This window comes from Ictidomys tridecemlineatus, chromosome 7 (genome assembly GCF_052094955.1).
Source record: "Ictidomys tridecemlineatus isolate mIctTri1 chromosome 7, mIctTri1.hap1, whole genome shotgun sequence".
NCBI lineage: Eukaryota > Metazoa > Chordata > Mammalia > Rodentia > Sciuridae > Ictidomys > Ictidomys tridecemlineatus.
This window is the reverse complement of record NC_135483.1, coordinates 184,341,555-184,361,816: the sequence shown is the minus strand read 5'-3', so window position 1 is coordinate 184,361,816 and position 20,262 is coordinate 184,341,555. Positions and strand designations below refer to the sequence as shown.

The window sequence follows — 20,262 nt, the reverse complement described above, 5'->3', positions numbered from 1 at the left end:
GGAATATGTATGGAATGGAATGAGCAAGAGGAAGAATGGCAGAAATTATGGTGAAGGAGCATCCAGGACTCCACAGGCCTCATAGGGCCAGGCTAAGGACTTTGGATTTCACTCTCAAACAGAAATCAACATGTTTTAAACATAGCTATCATCAGCTGTGACAAAGATAACCATACTGCCGTGTGGCTACCTAACTTTAGAAAAGGCAGAAAGGAATTAAGGAGACAAAAGGCTATTCTAGTAATTCAACTAAGAAACAGAATAGGGTATCTGGATATTTGCTAAAAAATGTTCTCTGTTTCACAGAGGTGAAATTCACTTGGTTACACTCAAGAACTTCCTAACATACAGACTTCAAGGAAAAAAAAAACTCTTTTCAACAGGTTCCCAAGAGAACGACCTCCTGTCTCACCAGTCACTACTTCTGCATCTGCCATTCACTCCTTCGGCTCACAGCATAATTATCTGCCACCATATAAAGACACTTCCCTTTCTAAGATGACATTTGCTAACTCTGATGGTCCTTGTCTTTGAACTTCAGAGGAAATAGTCCAAATATCCCAGGAGACTTTGCAACATCTCAAAACAATTGTAAATTCTCTAATTTTTTTAATGCTTATTTGACAGTCCTAACTTCTAGATTTACCATTCCTAATTGTGCTTATCATTTGAGGGAAAAATCTGATCCCTCTAGAAGGTTAGAGTTGGAGCAGGAAGTAAAAGGAGGAGTTCTAGGATTAGCCATCTGTTAGTAACTTAACAGTGATGCACATGGGCAAACACAATGGCATCACTTTATAAAATTAACTTTAAACTCTCCCAAACTATCAGAAAAAGGAAACAAGAAAAATGAATGATGTAAGGGAAAAAATTTTAAAATTCATTTCAATTAAGTACTACTTTCAGAATACCAATAAATTAATGTTGATGTTGGTGCTTTCCTTAAACTTTTCTTTTCAAAGGCAAGATGAAAAGTATTTCTAGAAGAGCCCACCTTCCCCAACTATGCCTAGACAAATGTGATTTCTGATCTAACCTGAGAATCAAATCTTTGGAGTAATTCTGGAGAACATGGTGATTGGAGACTGCACATAAGGAATGAGGGAAATGTGACATACCCATGCTGCCCTTTGCTCCAAGAGCCTGCACTGCAGCCATGGTGTGCACGATGACACCTTTGGGAAACTCGGACCAGGTCGGTGGCTTCCCATCAACAGTGATGATGTGCCGCAGGCGTGGGATCAAAGAAACTATATCCTGGAAAAACACATTTACCATATTCCTTATTCAAACAGTTCAGGATCCAATAAAAGAAGTTTACTATATTCAGTGACTTATTAATTTCTTGCCTCAAAAAAAGCAAGAGGGAGACGTGCACTAGCTAAAGATCTTTTTTTAGATCAATAAATACTGGTCTAACTCACTACTGCATTGTACTAGATTTATAGTGTGCACCCTGTTCTTGGGTCAAATCCTAATCAACAAAGTTACTGCCTAACAAAATGGGCAGGTAAATACAGGATAAAGTTTCCAGAGGCAAAGCCAGAAAGGAGAAGGGTGCAGGAAGGAGCTGTAAGGAGAGGGTGTAGGAGGAGGAGGGGGATTTCACTTGTAAATTTATTTAAAAAGAATATCCCAGATGTTGCTCTTTTAAGAGGAAGCTGTCTAGAAACTAAAGAAACCCTTTTCCTATTTTATTAAGAATCTCCCTTTTGGGCAAATTTGTCATAGAAATCATTATTACTCAGTCATTTAAACTCAGTGAATTACTGATTTTAAATATAGCCCTTCAAAATAACAAATTTATTTAAAATACACTAGAAAATAAAGGAGTATTATACAAGAAAAAGTTGTAGCCTCTTCAATTTAGATATAGACCTATTAGCAATTTGTAACTCGGGTCTATCTGAATATATATGAAATCTAAGTCTTCTATTTCAAAGGAAAGGAATAAAATCTGATATTTTTAAAAACTTACAAAAATGTTAAAAATGTTAAAAGATCAAAAAAGAACTAAGTTATCAATAATAAGGTTCATCATAGTAAAAATTTTGAAGTAAATTAACTACAGTCCTCACCTTCAACTTTGTTTGTAAGAGCTCTTTACTAGTGATAATATTGGTCACCTCTGTTTCATTTAATCCATGAACAATGGCTGGACCTCCTAGGGTAGCATATAATGTAACAACTACAAGGAAAAGAAACACAAATCAGATATTCAAAACACCTCATGAACTACCAAATGCAAACAGCATCCCTGGAAATGGATGTGAGTCATAAAGGAGCTTTCTGAACACTAGATTATTAAATAAATAAGTCCATGAGAATGGTGTTATGTTTCCTAAAATTATTTTGAAGTATTAATGAAATTTGAATTTTTATTTTGTTTCACCCACAGATATTACAATAACATGGATTTTTTTTTACTTTCTGCCTAACTGAAAAACGTGAGACATAAAATGATTTTGAAAATAATTCTTTTAAAGTTTCTTAAAATAAATAATGCAAATCCAAACCTGTGAAAACAAAAAGACAATGCTTATTTAAAGAAAAATTGGAAGATTTTACAGCAAGAAATCTGGTGAAAAGTTTCGTTTCTGTTTCATCTAAAAGATGAAAGATTTCTGAACTAAGCTTCCAGGACCATCTCACAGATCATAATTGTCGTCCAAATAACTACAACATTAAAATTACCAATCATGCAATTAAGCACCCTGAAGTCCACCAGTTTCATCGTGGATATGTTTTAGAGGTCAACTGTTGCTACTGACCGAAGTGGAATTAATGAAATGCCAGTAACTTCAACGGGGGCTCCTGAGAGAGGGCAGCAGAGCAATAAGCCCTAGGTATAGACGTAGTTCCCTAGACCCAGAAAGTCTCCTATTAATAGGTCCAAGTAGGGCTGGGAATGTGCCTCAGATGTAAGAGCATTTGGTTGGCACATGTAAGACATGGATGCAATTCCCAGCACCATACACCCACCCCTGCAAAGATTCAAGTCCCCTTACTACATTTGACAGGTACAATTTACTCCACAACTGATTCCTTTTCCAAGAGACAAAAAAATCCAAATCCTAACAAAGAGTTCTCCACTGATTGGATACAAGAATGTTAACCTCTTAATTTTAAAAATATCACCTCTCCCAAATTATAAAAGTTCACTCTTTCAGAAAATAAGAAAGCTTACTTACGCTGAAAATTATACATAAAACACGCCTGTGCAGCAATCATCCACTCAGCCCTGGTCTCACAGAAGATGGCGATATTGGTCTTTGCTTTCTGACCCAACATCTGTAAGCCATTTCCAAAATTAAAGGCTCGGACAAAGACATCTTCATAGGACAGCCAATTATAATTTCCCAGAATAACCTAATAAACATCAAAAAAAGATACAAATAGCTTTTAATATAACCAAAATATTATGTACAGACAGAAGTCAGAATGTTTCAATTTTAATAACAACCCAGCATATTACATCTGCATAAAACATTTTGCCCAATAAAAAGCTAGAAATTGAGTTTCAAGTGAAAAATCTATTTTAAAAATCAGCTATTTTGTGATATCTTCTAAAACAACTCAAATCCTATTCTAAATCTTTAACTGTGACAGAATTTTTTTTAAAAATGGGGGAGTACTTTTTGTTTTCAAAAATATCCAGTTTCATGGAATTTTATAGGTCAATTTCTTGGCCATCTACTAATAATTCACTTGCAGATTTCCTTTACTTAAATGATTTAGTTGTTAATTTAATGTCCAGCCTGGTACTAAGTACTATTAATGCCAAAATTTGACTTTCTTTCCCTTAGGAACATCTTTATTTCAATACTAAATGATACAACATGACCTGTTGGTCCTGCTCCCCCAAAGTAATAGAAATATTTATGGCTGTTCAATTTGAATTGTGGTATACAGAATAAATAAGTCTTGATTCTAGCCTTTCATCCATGTTTATAGCATGAGTGCAGGTAATAATAAAGTTTGAGTTAGAAATAATGTCCTTTAAAGCTAGTTAACATATTTTTGTCTTTAGGAATTTTCTTTAGACAAGACCATAAATTCCCCTTCACAAGTAAAGACTGAATAAAAAGCCAACTCTGCAGAAGCATGCTAGCTCCCAAACACAGCTTTAGTAATGTGCGTCTAAACACCTTCAAAAACATCTGACTATATTCATTTTTTAAAATGCAAAAAATAGTCAAGAAATTTCCAGACAAGGTGGGATGAAGACAAAAAGGGCAAATGCTGCCCTCTAGTGTCCTATTTAATGATAATTAAAATCTTTGCAGATTTTGGGGCTGGGGATGTAGCTCAAGTGGTAGCGCGCTCGCCTGGCATATGTGCGGCCTGGGTTGGATCCTCAGCACCACATACAAAGATGTTGTGTCCGCCGAAAACTAAAAAATATATATATATATTAAAAAATTCTCTCTCTCTCTCTCTCTCTAAAAAAAAAATCTTTGCAGATTTAAATATAAAGTGAATTCTTTAAACCACTGAGTCTTCTAGTAATTATATTTCTCATAAAGATTGCATTAAGATAACAATATTCACTCCTTAATTTTATCTGACTTGCTCTGAAAATTTTCTAATCCTAACTCTGTACTGTTGTCCCTATGGTTAGCCCAACCCTAGACTAAACTCATTAAGTTATTCTGCCTTTGTTGTTAAATACTGCTGAAGGAAAAAAAATCACCTTATTAAATATAGCACACAGATCTCTGCAGCTCACAATCATATTATTTATTCTACCCTAGTATATTCATTTTCTCACCCTCTGAAATATCTTTGAAACCTTCTGTTTACTTCCTCCCTTTCAGACATCCATCTGGTCACCCCGTCTCATATTTCACTGAGCAATTAAACAGAAATTCCCTAAGCTTCCTATGATTAAATAACCTACATTGATCTGTACTTACACTCTGTAGTCCACATGGCTGAGTATTCCTGTCAAAAGCCAGATTCTGAAGAGCTTACTTCAAAGTCTTCAGAATTTTCATTTCCAGTCCAGACCCCTAACTTGGATACCCATTTTTTTTACATTCAAGTAGGTTATCTAACAGTCCCATAAAACTCAGCAAGTTTTGAAAAGAAAAAAAAAATTCTCATTCATTGTCCTCCCCGTTTTTTCTCTTGGTCATTCCTGTCAGTATTGTACCATCCCCTCAACTGCTCAACACAAAAATTAAGAGACACTCTCCATGACATTTATCTTCACAACTCATTTCTAAATCCACCTATAAGTTCTACCAACTCAATCTACAAAGTATGCTCAGAATCTAGTCATTTCTTTCCACCTCCATCCCTGTCATCCTGGTCCATCTTTCCCCTAACTCCTACCAATTGGTCAAACTGCCCTCATTCTTATTCCCCTACAATCCACTTAAATGAGGTCACTCCCCTGTTTAACATTCTGCAGGTTTCCCCTTCCAGCAGCACTAGAGAAGAAACCAAACACCTTACCCTGGCCTAACAAGCAGTAGGGGATCTAGAAGTGACATGCCTCTCTGTATTCCTCTCAAATCCTCTTCCCTGACTACTTTCTATTAATTCACTTTGTCTTCTCTATTCTTCAGACTAGCTAGGCTAGGGCAAGACAGGTATGTAGGGCACTCAGAATCTAAATGCCTTCTTAAATTCTACACCCCAAAGACAGACCTCATTCAACTGAGTAGTTAGTGCCTCTGAGACACTACTCTACTCTATCCCACTACAAAGAACTTTCTTTACCCATATCTTTGAAAAGTTGGTTCTTTCTTGCTATTCAGGCCTCAGCTGAATCAAAACATACTAAGATGTGCTAGTTTTCCTTGATCACCAATCCTCTTTATTTTTTTCACAAAAGATCACATTTCTGTTAACTTATTTATTATCTCTTTTCCTCCCATGCACATGTTAAGATCCAGAGAAGAGTAACCACCATAACTTGTTCACTATTGTTAGAGGCCCTCAACAATTATTTGATAAATATGGAATGGATACTATAATTAAGTACAACTTCATTTTGAGCCCCAGGAAGTCTTATCTGTCTCTCCTCTGGCTGGCTGCCTCACTTTTTAAGACTGATTTAAAAAAAAAAAAAAAAGCCATGCCCATCTGAACATTTAACTACCATAGTTCTGTTATGATCAACAATCACATATATTCTCTGCCTGTCACTTCTTAAATATTCTTACCTGTGCCCCAATACATGATGTAAATATGATCAACTTTCCTCACAGCATGGTTATCTGAATGACTTATCAGGAAATCTTTGAGCAATGATGTCATCAAAACTTAGGGAGGGGATTAAGATGACTCCAAAGATCACTTTCCTCTCTCACACTTGTCTATATTTCTATTTTATGAAAGGTATAACATACATTTATAACATCAATGTTATCATTCTGACTATAACTTCCTGGAATACATCAACTCAGTAATTTAGTTTTGTTCAGGAACCTATAGTCTTAGATGCTCTGACCATGGTCACTTACTTTAAAACAAAACTATAAAAATACAATGGTGACAACATAGAGAACATACTATAAGATAAAAGCACACAAATGCGTAACCATTCAGGACTCAGAAGGTTGAGACAGTCTAGAGAGGATCAAGCTTCCAGACAGCTGAGTCAAACCTTTTTATTAAGTACTAGGTCTTTTTTTCCTTTTACTATTTGGAAAACAACTATTCAAAAATTGTACTTTTTCCGGAGGTTAGGGTTGTGGCTTAGTGATAAGAGCACTTGCCTGGCATGGGTGAGACAGTATTCTGTCCATCTACATCTTATCAAGAAAGTCCATCTAGCTTCATTTAGCTTCTATGCACTCTAAATAAAAGATCTTGCTTGAGCAACTTGGTACCCAATGTGCCTTTCATAAATAAAATGGCAAGAAAAAGAACAAGTTTCAAAGGGAAAACCAAGAAGAGACAGATATAATACCAAACCACAGATCCTGGCCAAGAGATCCATTACTTTTTACATGAATTATGATGTTAAAGTTCTTACAAATCGGGAAGTAAATATCACACACATACACATTAAAGGGTAAAAAAAAATGACTGGAGGAAGAGGCAACACAAAGGAAGGCACTGAGGAAAAGAAAGTGAGGTCAATTTACAAGGACAGAAATAAGTGTTTCTATTATCTTTTTGGATCAATTTATAAGGAATGTCAGTAAAGTCTTCTGTGAGCACTATGATTATATAATCCTCTAATATGTAACAAATACACAAGAAAAAAGTTAAAAGTATTTCAGATATTTAGCTCAAAAAATATCTGAACCAGACGTGTGGTCTTTTCCATTTCTGTTATGTTCATTTTATGCAACTCTTTTCTATTCAGGTTCACATGCATTTTTAAAGTTGCTCTGAAATCCAATCTTTCACAGTTCTTCATTTCAACAAAATATTATTGCTGCTAGGACAGTGAGAATCAGGTGATACACACACACACACACACACACACACACACACACACACACACCTGCCAAGATGTTTATCTTGCTATATAATTTTATAAAACATAGAGCTTGGAAGAATGGGCAAATAGTCATGAAAAGGCTCACCAAGCCTCAAAATCATAGCTCTGTGCCTTTCTCAGTTTGTGCAAAACAAAGCTTTGAAGTTCACAAATGGGAATATAGCTCAGTGGTAGAGTGCTTGCCTAGAATGCATGAGACCCTGGGTTGGATTCCTACCATCGCAAAAAAAAAAAAAAAAATTAAATCATTATTTTGAAATAAGGTTTGTAAGGGTATGGTAGACAATATTTATAGCTTTGTTTTACCATATCAGATACATCCCAGCTTAAACAAGCCCTAAAAGTGTTGCCTCCCAAAGCCTTCAAGTATGGTAATCATTTTAATGAAAATATTTCATCAAAAGTATATCTTCTAACCCTCCTGCTGAGCTATCTTTGTTTTGATCGGTGGCAGGGTAGCAAGCACAAAGGACAGAAGTCAGGATACTTAATACCCTGTCATGACAAAGGCTGTTACAACCACAAAACAATGGGTTTAACAAGAAACCATGGGCCGGGGAAGCCAAGAATGTTTAACATGCAGCTGAGATACCCACCTCCTCTCCTGTGTGCCACAAGGCAACACAGGGCCAAGAGAAATGCAAGGCTTAGCTAACTGGCGGCCAAGCACACTTTCTTCTCTGGGAAGACCAAAAGAAAATATCTGCTTCATTTATTACACACAAAACCTAAAAATTAATTCTACTTTCCCAATGAACTTGATTTCAGACAAGAAAAATATTCCATTTTTTTAGTCAGTCTATATACAACCTTTTGAACAGTTTGAGGCAAATACTAATAACAATAGGTGAATCTTCTTGACATAAGGAAACTTAAAAACTTCCTATACTGAATAGAGCCTCATAATATTGTACTACAGACAGAAAAGATTGCTGATTAAAAACAGTATGTCTCGCTGTCTAACCTTTTTTATTTTAGTACAAAAACTTCCTGCTTTGTGGAATCTATGCATACAGCAGGGTCAAGTTACCTAACCCATCTCTGCCTCAATGCTATAATCTGAAGAGACATTAATATTAATTCTTAGGGTCATTTAAACTCTAAAAAGTTGATGAATGTAAAGATCTCAAAACAGATTGGCTCATAAAAAATAACAACAAATGTGATGATCATTATCTCCATATTAAAGATAAAAGAATTGAGGCAAATTTGACTTTTCCAAAGTCCCAGACCAGTCGGAGGCAAAGATAAAATTCAAATCTACAGTCTACATCTGGAGTCCAGGCTTTTTTCCCCCCTCTTCAAACACCACTGGGAACTGAACCCAGGGGCACCACTGTGCTACATCCCCAGCCCGTTTTGGGGTTTTGTTTTTGTTTTTAATTTTGTGAGAGGGTCTTCAGTTTCCAAGGCCAGCTTGGAACTTGCAATCCTCATGCTTTGGCTTCCTGGTCACTGGGATTACAGGCAGGATTCCAGGCTCTTAATAACTATGTTTCTCTAACTCTGGGGACAGCTTGTTCTGTTTCAAATCAATAATGGCAGGTTCCTCTGTAGTTATAAAAAGATATTTTTTAAACCATCAATTGCCATAATCAAAGTATTAAGACATTATGCACCCACAGAAACCCACATGAAAATCAGAAACAGAAGGTCCACACCCAAAACATGGAGGCATCTCAAGTACCCAGGTGCTTCTGGAAACCATGGAATACAGTTTCATAGCCAAAACTACATGACATTCTATTCTAAGCCCTGTGAGATAATCAGATTCAAAAAAGCCCCAGAGCAGGGGGCATTCTAAATATCTTTCTGAAAATTGCAGAATAAATTAGGCTTGTGAGGTTCAGAGAGATGAAAACATAGTCTAGTCCCCTTTCTCCTCCAACATCAGCAAATTCCAGCAGGAGAAGGCTGTGCTTGTCACTTGTCCCTTGCCACCACTTCTAAAGTACATTGTATTCAGAGGGAAGTCAAAAGCAATGAAATATTACCTTACCTTTTTAAAAACTTTTCCATTTGGTTGTATTTCATCTTCCTCGTTTAATATTTCACGTGTTCCCAAGAGTTTTTTGTCTTTAAATTTGTTTTTTGCATACATAAAAATTTTATCTAGTGTATCACATCCAGGGTACAATACTGAAACCAAACCACCTAAACTATTAATAGCTCTGTATGCAGACTCAGGGTTTGAATTTACAGGCTTTGCTTTAATTTGGTTTGATTTCTCTTGTCTCGACTCAGATAAAAAATAAAATGGAATATATGTTATAATAGTATAAAGTAATATTATAAAATGTATGAAATACAAAAGAATGGGATTGATAGTCTGTTTTAGCTTCATGGTAGATGATTTTGAAGACACGTGGTTATTCATAAGTGTTCAAGAAGTAGAATTAACAGGTTTCAACAAGAATCTAGAAGGAAGGAAAAGACATTAGTTTGAAATTATTTTAAAATAACTTTAAAGAACAGTTCTTCATATTAGTCAAGCAAACAAACTTTCCTAATCAGGCAGGAATTAATATTCTGTCCCCTACCAGTATCCTGAAGCTTCTAATAGTATCATTTGTACCAAATTCAGTAACAATGAAATTAGAGAAGGTTCCACATCACACTGTAAACTGGTGGGCTTTCCAACCTAACCCTTCCCAACAGTTAAGTAGGGAGCAAGCCAGAAAGGGATGGGGGACCAAAAATTTACTTATTTCCTGTCCTTTAGCATCCCACTACATTAAAGATGGCAAATATTGTGCATAAATGCCACATTCTTCTCTTTCATGACTCAAGCAGAAGCCATTACTAAATAATCCCTGCACTCTTACCCTGTGAACACCATTCTCACTCTAGCAAGTACTGGAGTTGGCAAACATGTAAAATTCATTTTTCACAGTACTTCTAAATATCTGCCAACTTAGGCAGTAAAATGAAGCAACAAGGCAATAAACTGCAGTCATTTTATACTCTTCATTCATCAAATTTATTGAAACTTTACTGTGTTAGATATTTTTCTAGGATGTGAGCTGCTCTAGCTGCAACATCTGTCACCCCACTGATCACCAGGTTGATTCAGCTCATCTGGCTGGTTAGGTGGGTATCCCCTCCCTCCTCACTGCTCCACCTGTGTCCCTCCTGAAGCTGCACGCTCAAAGAGGATGAAGAAGACAAACTTCCCCAATCAAGGAGGGCTGTTCTTCAATCGAGGGTACAGGAAGAACTGTGCTTCCCTGATAGAACCTCCAAACAGGCTCTCAAGACACTATTCTAAATATGGGTAATACAATGGTGAACAAAACAGACAAAGTCCCTGCTCTTAAGAGACCCACACTTTTACTGGGAGAGGTAGACAAGCAAATGCTTACATGTGTATGTTCACATGCCCAATGGTATTAAATGCTATTAGGAAAAAAAATAAACCCAAGTAAGTGAAAGATAAAGTGATGGCGACAATGTTGCAAAGGTAATTTGTATGGAAACTTAGGGAAAGCTTCCCTGGCTCTAAACAGAGACTCAGAAGGAAAAGAGTGTTCCATGTGCCTATGTGGAGATGAAGAGTGCCCTAGGCAGAGGAAATACCATTGTGTGGTACATGGGGAATAATGTCATTCTTGAAAAAAACTGAAGCAAACTACTAATTCGTTGTCTGCCCTGATCCAAATCCTGGACTATGAGTTCACCTCAGCTCCACGTTACAAAAATTCTATTCCAGCAAAGTGTAATTAAGAGATCTGAGGAATCCCTTCTTTAACCCAATCTCCACTTATAAGACAAGAGTTCTATCCCAGGTGCAGCAGGACAAGAACGATGAGTACAGATTATTATTTTTTAAGTGCATCATGGATCTATATATGTGTGTGTGTGTGTGTGTGTGTGTGTGTGTGTATACGTATATATACATATATATGTGTATATATATACACATATATATATCAGTAGGGTTCATTTTAACATATTAATCAATACACATAACATAGTTCTGTCCATTTCAGTCCTTAGTACTACCCCATTTCCTCCCATCTTCCCTCCCCCTGATCCCCTTCCTCTATTCTATTTATTTTTAATGGATGCAGTTATATATAAAATTGAAATGCATTGTGGTATATTCATACATGCACCTAGCTCAGTTTGATCAACTTCATTCCCCAGTTCTTCCCCTCCCTCTTCCCCCTCCCTCCACTCTACTGATCTCCCTTCTATTTTCACAAGATCCATTTTGTTCCTTACTTTCTAACTTCCACACATGAAGAAATTATATTTGACTCTGAGTCTGGCTTATTTCACTTAGCATGATGCACTCCAGTTCTAACCATTTAACAGTAAATAACAATTTCATTGTTCTTTATGGATGAGCAAACTCCATTGTGTTTATATACCATATTTTCTTTATCCATTCATCTAATGATGCACACCTAGGCTGGTTCCATAATTTGGCTATCGTTGACTGTGTTGCTACAAACAATGGCATGCATGTATTACAACAGTGTGCTGATTTTAGTTCTTTAGGATAAATACCACGGAGTGGAATAGCTGGGTAATAAGGTGGTTCTGTTCCTAATCTTTTGAAGGATCCCTATGCTGCTTTCCGAAATGATTTTAGTTCGCTTTTAAGGCAGAGGTTCCAGACAGGTAGAGAAACTCCAAACTGACATCAGTACCTAAATCCATGGCCTAGCATACGACTCATAAGCAGAGAAAAAAAACCAAGCCACTGCCCCAGCCTCCATATCAATGGCATAGAGGTTCTGCACAGGCCAGAGACACAGGCAGTAAGAACAGAAAACTCCTTAGTAATTTCTAAGATTGACATTATGTGGAACAGAAAATGGAGTAGTTCATGTCTGATGGCACTGTCAAAAATTACAAAGACTTTGGTGGTGAGCAATTAACACGAGGTTGATGGCAACAAGAAAGCATTTAAGTAAAAGAATAAGCCAATCAAATTTTTAACAGAAAACCAGGAAGAACCCTCTAAGATTCCTGAAAAAACCAAAAGACCAGCCTCTGGTACAACCCCTATGAAAAGGCATGTATTTTAAGGAGCTATTTATGGCCCAGAGCTCTGTCCAAAATGATTTAAAAAAAAAAAATCACTCAACAATTAATTAGTAAAGAATAACTGCTGGTTGTGATACCAACAGAGACAGAATACTTACAAACTTAACAAGGAAAGCATAGAAAGAGACAGTTAAAGTGAACTCTGCTAAAACTGCTGTCAGCACTTGAGAAGGGAAGACTGTGCGGGCCCAAGAATGTGCCCTCACAGGAGCAGTTATCAGTATACTATGCAAGAAAGAAAAAGCTCAGTGAACTAGTTTAACCAAGTCACTAAGCAAACAAACACCACAATAGCAAGAAGTCCTGGAAAAAAAGGGTGATCACTAATCAAAGTTGTTATACAATACCATCTAAAATGTCCGGTTTACAACACAAAATTATGAGGCATGCAAACAAATAGCAAATATGACACATATAAAATGCAAGCAAGCAGGCAGAAGTTGTCCCTGAGAAGACCCAGATGTCAGACTTAATTTAAAAGAGATCAAAGCATGAATACGTTCAAGGAAATAAAGAAAACTGTGCTTTAAAAATTAAAAATCCAATTCTCTTACAAGATAAGAAATACCTCCAAATTTGCTCATGCACAACTGGGGAGAAGCTAGGACTCCAAATGGGGCCCAGGTTCTGTTCACCCTCCCAGGCTGTTTTCTTAGACAACATACTCCATAATATTTTGAAGACCAGTCCAAAGAATATGGATCATTGCCATAAAGGTCATGGAGAGACAATGAAGGTCTCCATTCAGGAAAATGGCACATAAAACAAATGGTCTTGCTATTTTGAGGACATCAGAGTAACAAAATAAATGTACATTAATAACCAGGAGAATGATATTATTTAAGTACTCTGAAATTTATTTTCTGTATTTTTATTGGTGCATCATAATTATACCTAATGGGGGGATTTGTTGTTACATATTCATACATACACAAAAATTAAGCCAATATTATTCCCCAGTATTTCCCTGTTCCTTCCCCTCCACCATTCCCCTAGTCCCTTTCTTCTACTCTATTGATCTCCCTTTGACTTTCATGAGATTCCACCACCACCACCTTTCTTGTCCTCTATCCTCTCTAGCTTCCACATGAGAATAAAACATATGACCTTTGGCGTTCTGACTTATTGCACTTAAATAACATTCTCAAGCTCCATCCATTTTCCTGCAAATGACCTAATTTCATTCTTCTTTGTGGCTGAATAAAATTCCATTTAATATTACACACCACATTTTCTTTATCCATTCATCCATTGATGAGCACCTAGTCTGGTTACATAGTTTGGCTGTTGTGAATTGCGTTACTATTAACATGGGAACATATGTATCACTGTAGTATGATGACTTTAATTCTTCAGGTAAAAACTGAGGACTGGTACAGCTGGATCACATGTAGTTCCATTCCTAGTCTTTTGAGGAACCTACATACTCATTTCCTTAGTAGATGTACTAATTTTATCCTACCAACAAATGCTCCTTTTTCTCCACATCATTTCCAACATTTATATTTTTTATATTCTTAATGGCTGCCATTCTAACTGGAATAAGATGAAATCTCAGTGTAATTTTGATTTGAAGTTCCCTAATTGTTAAAGATGTTGAACTTTTTGCCTATGTTTGTTGATCACTTGTATTTCTTCTTTGAGAAAGAAACACAAACCAGTTTAGTTCATTTGCCCATTTATTACTTAGGTTGTTTGTTTTGAGATTTTGTGGGTTTTTTTTGAGTTCTTTATATGCCCTAGATATCAATCCTGTCAGAAGAGTAGCTGACAAATATTTTCTCCCATTCTTAGCTGTTTCCTTTGTTGTGTAGAAGCTTTTCAATTTGATGTCATCCTACTTATTAATTCTGGGTATTATTTCCTGAGCTTTAGATGTTGCCTGTGCCTATATATTGGGAGTGCTAACCCTACATTTTCTTTAGGAATTGCACAGTTTCTCTTTAATTCCTAGATTTTTGATCCATTTTTTTTAGTTGATTTTTGAGCAAGGTAAGAGATAAGGATCTAGTCTCATCACTGTACGTGTTTTCCCAACGTCATTTATTTAAAAGGTTGTCTTTTCTCCAATGTATGTTTTGGGCACCTCTGTCAAGGATCAGATGACTACATGTGTTTGGGTTTGTCTCTGTCTTCTGTTGTGTAGCTCGGTCTATGTGTCGATTTTATGTTACTATAGCTCCATAGTATATAATTTGAAGTCAGGTATTATGATACTTTGAGCATTGCTTTTTTGGCTTAGAACTGCTTTGGCTATTCAGGGTCTTTTATTCTTCCAAATTAATTTAGGACTGTTTTTTCCAGTTCTGTGAAGAATGTCATTGGCACTGTGATGAGGACTGCACTGAATCAGTATATTGCTTTTGTAATATGGTCACTTTAATTATATTAATTCTTTCCATCTACAACATGGGAGGTCTTTCTATCTTATTATATCTTCAATTTTTTTCTTCAGCATTTTGGTTTTCATCATAAAGGTCTTTCATCTCCTTGGTTAGATTTATTTCCAGGTTTGCTTGATTTCTGTTTGTTTGGATTTTTTGAGGTTATTGTGAGTGGGATTATTTTTCTGATTTCTTTCTCAGCAGATTGTTGGTATATACAAAAACTATTGATTTTTGTAGGTTTGTATATATATTAAGCTACTTTGCTTAATTTGTTAGCTATAGCAATCTCCTAGTAGAACTTTTTTTGACCTTCTAAATATAGAACCATATCATCTGCAAACGCGATAATTTAAATTCTTCCTTTTCTATTTATCCCTTTAATTTCCTTCTTTTGCCTAATTACTCCGGCTAGAATTTCTAGTACTATATTGAATAAGAGTGGTGAGAGTGGACATCCTTTTCTTGTTCCAGATTTTAAAGCAAATGCTTTCCATTTTCCCCCATTCACTATGACCTGACTTTGTTGTATACAGCCTTTATGATGTTAAGTTCCTTTGATGCCTAATTTCTTCAGTGCATTTTCATGAATGGGTGCTGAATTTTGTCAAAGGTTACTGAGATGACTAAGTGATTTTTGTCCATGATTCTATTTATGTGGTGAATTACATTTATTGACTTGCATATATTAAGCCAATGCAACCCTAAAATAAAACCTACTTGGTTATGATGTACAATCTTCTTAGTATGTTATTGAATATAATTTGCTAGTATTTTATTAAGGATTTTTTATTTATTAAAGATTTTTCATTAGGCATACTGGTCTGTAGTTTTCTTTCCTTGATGTATCCTTATCTGGATTGGGTATTAGGGTGATACTCGCCTCATAAAATGAATCTGGAAGAGTCCTATCCCTTTTTATTTAATGGAATTATTTGAAGAGCACTGGCATTAGTTCTTTAAATGTCTGGTAGAATTCACCTGAGAATTCATTAGTCCTGGACTTTTCTTTGTTGGAAGGCTTTTATCACTGTTTCTACCTCACTGCAAGTCATTGGTCTGTTTAGGCTTTCTCTGTCCTCTTGATTCAACTGTGGCAGGTCATGTGTCTAGAAATGTATCCAATTCTTCTAGTGGAGTGTAGGTTTCCAAAATAGTCCCTAATCATCCTCTGGATTTCTCTGATGTCTGTGGTGACTTTTCCTCTTTCATTTATTTTTTTTTAATATTTATTTTGTAGTTGTAGTTGGACACATAAATTTATTTATTTTTATTTATATGTGGTACTGAGGATCAAACTCAGGGCCTTGCACATTCAAGGCTAGCACTCTACCACTGAGTCATAACCCCAGCCCCTCCTCTTTCATTTCTAATTTCATTAATTTGGGTCTTCTTTTTCTTTTGGTTAGTTTAGCTAAGGACTTATCAATCTTGTTTATCTTTCTGTTTCTGAAATTTAACTTTGCAAGTTTGCATTTTGAACTTAAAATATCATGATTTAACTTAAAAACTATTCATAAAATCATAAGAAATCCACTAAAAAGCAATTCAAATATAGGATTCAGCAAGATTGTAGGTATACAAGATTGTGTTATTATGAAAGTATGATATAGTGCATATTTGGTCTTTATTCCTGGTTCCTGGCACAGAAGTCCTAAAATCCTTGGAGTTTCTGAGTGATAAGGGAGGGATAAGGGTCTTTTATTATTCCATAACACGCACTTTACCTCAAATTTTATTAATGAAGTGACTGCTGGAGGATGGGGGCTAGTTACCACCAAGGGGCTAGTTGCTAGTAGCTACATGACTAGAACTGGAGCTTTCAACCCTATCTCTTACCTATAGGGAATAATGACGGGCTGGAGATTGAGCTAACACCAATGTCTAATGATTTCATCAATTATGTAACAGAATCTGTAAAAATCCTAAACAATGTGCTATAGAGTGGCACACCGCAGTTCCACATGTACTAAAGCCCTGCACTCCAGAGACCCTTCCAGACTTCAACCTATGTACTTCGTCATGTGGCTTCATCTGTATCCTTTATTATATTCTTTATAATAAACTGCTAATTGGAAATAAAGTATTTCCTCGAGTATATTACAGCAAATTATCAAATTTGACAAGAAGGCTAGCTCCCAATTTTTGTAGTCACATCAGACAGCAGTGTGGGTGACCTGGGGACCCTTGTAATTAGTGTCTGAAGGACAAGGACAATCTTGTCAGAATGAGTCCTTAACCTATGAAACATGTGCTAACTCTGGGTAGTTGTCAGAACTAAAGTAAAATGTACCCCATTGGTATCCAGAGAACTGGAGAAGTGTTTGATGTAGAAAATCCATACATTTGGTGTCAGAAATGTTCTGACAAGAGATATCTCTATATCCTTTTACCTTTAAGGATGTATAAGCTAAGAACTGATAAACAATGCTAAAATAAAAGCAAAGATAGTTTTACTTGGTACAAAACAAATTTGCCAATCAAGAAACACAGGCTCAGAACAAGCATCCACCAAAGAAAGTGAACTTGGTCTTTTTTAACAATACGTGGATTTATGCAGCTTGGCATCATTCTTTGGGGGAGGTAAGCAGGACTGAGATAAGTTGAAAACTGATGCAAATTAGGTGGTGGTAAAAATTTTTAAGTCCACTGAAATTACCAGGTCAGGAGGCAAAACTGAACTCTGTCATTTCTCCATTCTTGCAAGATATTAGGTTTTGGAAAACAGCTCCCTCTGGTGGAATTAGTTTCTAACATGATATCTGTGTGGTCATCTACCTCTTTTCAGCAAATCTCTGGCTCAGAAAAGGATTTCTGCTCTCCTTTTGTAGCTTCTACAATCTCCTCTGTGTGTAGCGGGGCCCGGGTGGTGGGGGGCGGGGCAGTGGTATTGGGGATTTAACCCTGGGCATTCTGCCACTAAACTATATCCCTAGCCCTTCATATCTTTTATTTTGAGACAAGGTCTCACCAAGTTGCCAAAGCTGACCTAAAACTTGCAATTCTTCTGCCTTAGCCTCCAGAGTAACTGAGATTACTCGTGTGCACCACAGCACCCAGCTTCCATTTTGATTTTTATATTCTACTATCAGATAAATATAGAAAAGTCAATTCATGTTTATATACTAGCAATGACAAATAAGAAAATGAAATTGAAGTAACAATTATATTTATAATATCAGAAATAATACTTAAATAATAATACTTAGATAATAATACTCTTAATACTTAGATAATAATACTCTTAACTATATCAAGAACTATAAAATTTGTACCCTGAAAACCACAAAACATTGTTCAAGGATATTAAAGAAGACCTAAATAAATAGAAAAATATCCCCTGTTCACAGACTACAAGATTTAATGTTAAAATGGCAATATGCCTTGGGGCTGGAGCTGTAACTCAGTGGCAGAGTACTTGCCTAGCATGTGTGAGGCTCTGGGGTCAATCGTCAGCACCGCATACAAAAATAAATAATAAAAATAATATAAAATCAATATATAGACTCATTAAAATTTCAGCTGTTTTTTTTCAGAAACTGATAAATTGATCCTATACAATTCATATGGAATCTCAAATTATCTAATACAGCTAAAACAATTAAAAAAGAAGAATGAACTTGAAGGACCTATATATTTTCATTCCAAAACTTATCACAAAGCAACTGTAATCATCATAATGAGGGTATTAGGAAAAGGACAGACATACTGATCAGTGGAACAGACCTTCAAGTCCAGAAATAAACACTTATATTATGGACAATTGGATTTCAAAAGGGTGACAGTATTTAGAGAAAGAACAGTCTTTTCAACAAATTACACTAAAACAAATAAATATCAACCTAAGAGAATAAAGTTGGACCTCCTTCCTTATATCATATAAAAAATTAACAATAATGGATCATAGGCATAATATAAAATAAATCATAGGTTAAAATATAAAACTTTTCATAAGTATTAATCACTGGGCATAAATAGCACTTCAGGAAGAATGCAGTAAAAAGCACAAATAACAATTTATTAAAATCATGAAAATTAAATGAGGACAGGGATAGGAAAAAAGGGGCTTGAACAAGTACCAGAAGCAGCATGTGTTCAGGAGGCAATATGTAAACTAGGCCCAGTACACATCTGTAATCCCAGCTACCCAGGTGAAGTAAGATGGAGGTGGAATTTTTATTTTAGAAAAATTAGGTAGAATTATGAACCTTTGGCAAATTGTACCCTATTTATTGGCTATAGAAAAATGTAAAGAACTTAGAAATCTAGTCAAGAGCAATTTTTCATATTTCTACATTTGTATTAACTCTGAAAAGTAAACAGATCTGTCAATCTTTTCTTTCTAGGTTGCCAGTCTAACTGGTTTTATCTATCCAAAGATTAAGCTAATAGACTCATATTTTTCTAGTATTTACATAATTTTTCATCTAGATTTTTTAAAAAATTTTTTTAGTTGTTGATGGGTCATCACATACCATTTATATGTGATGCTGGTCATACATTCTCAGCATCACATATAAATGGTCATATTCATTTATTTATATGTGATGCTGAGAATCAAACCCAGTGCCTCACACAGGAGGCAAGGGCTCTACCACTGAGCCACAGACCCAGCCCTTCATCCAGATTTTTAAACAGACTTTACTTTCCTATAAAGAAAGTTTTTTTCTCAAGAACCTCCTAAACTGTTTATTAAACAAATCAACCTTCTCCCAGTTAACCAAAATATCACCTGCACTAAAAACTTCTCATTTACCCTTGGATATTTATAACTGCTATTCTCTCTCTCTCTCTGCTCTATTTTTCTACTGCTTTGCTAATATTTTACTACTCTGAATATAGATTTACAACAGTGTCTCTCAAACACGGTCCATGTACTAACCAATCACACTATCAGAATTATCTTAGAGGTTATTTGAAATAAAGTTTACTCAAATATGCCTCCCTCTTCCTTACCACCCCAACAGCTATAAAATGCAAACTCTAGTGGCGTGCGTATCTTCAAATAGAAACCACGTGAGTTTTATGTATAATAATCTTGGGAACTACAATTTTAAAGACCCATATTTTTCAAATTTTTCTCACCAATTCTTCTCCTCCATAAACTTTAAAGATCTAACAGTTTTGTAAGTTGAAACAATTTAAAAATCAAAAGAAAAACAAGACTGTGGGGAAAAAGTAACAATGACAAAATATGAAAAGTGTCCATAAATTTAAAAAGCAACAAAAGGAAAACTGGGCTATAGAGAAAGAAAATGCAGATGGCTAATACTCACATGACAATGTGCTTTCTTTACTTTGTAAGCAAGTGCAAATTGAGGAAGGGAACACGAGCAAGATGGCTGACCAGAGACACCTAGC

The 20,262-nt window shown here is 35.7% G+C and overlaps 1 protein-coding gene across 2 annotated transcripts in view; it reads right to left on the bottom strand.

The window, feature by feature from the left end:
- Positions 1-20,262, bottom strand: part of Acsl3 (acyl-CoA synthetase long chain family member 3) — a 66,954-nt gene that overhangs the window by 16,828 nt on the left and 29,864 nt on the right. For both annotated transcript variants that reach the window (XM_013360884.4, XM_005330540.4), the window contains 4 exons: positions 9,462-9,879; positions 3,192-3,369; positions 2,079-2,188; positions 1,119-1,257 (listed from right to left, as the gene is read on the bottom strand). In XM_013360884.4, coding sequence (XP_013216338.1) covers positions 1,119-1,257; positions 2,079-2,188; positions 3,192-3,369; positions 9,462-9,839 — 805 coding nt within the window. In that variant the 5' untranslated portion in view covers positions 9,840-9,879. The remainder of the gene's footprint in view (positions 1-1,118; positions 1,258-2,078; positions 2,189-3,191; positions 3,370-9,461; positions 9,880-20,262) is intronic.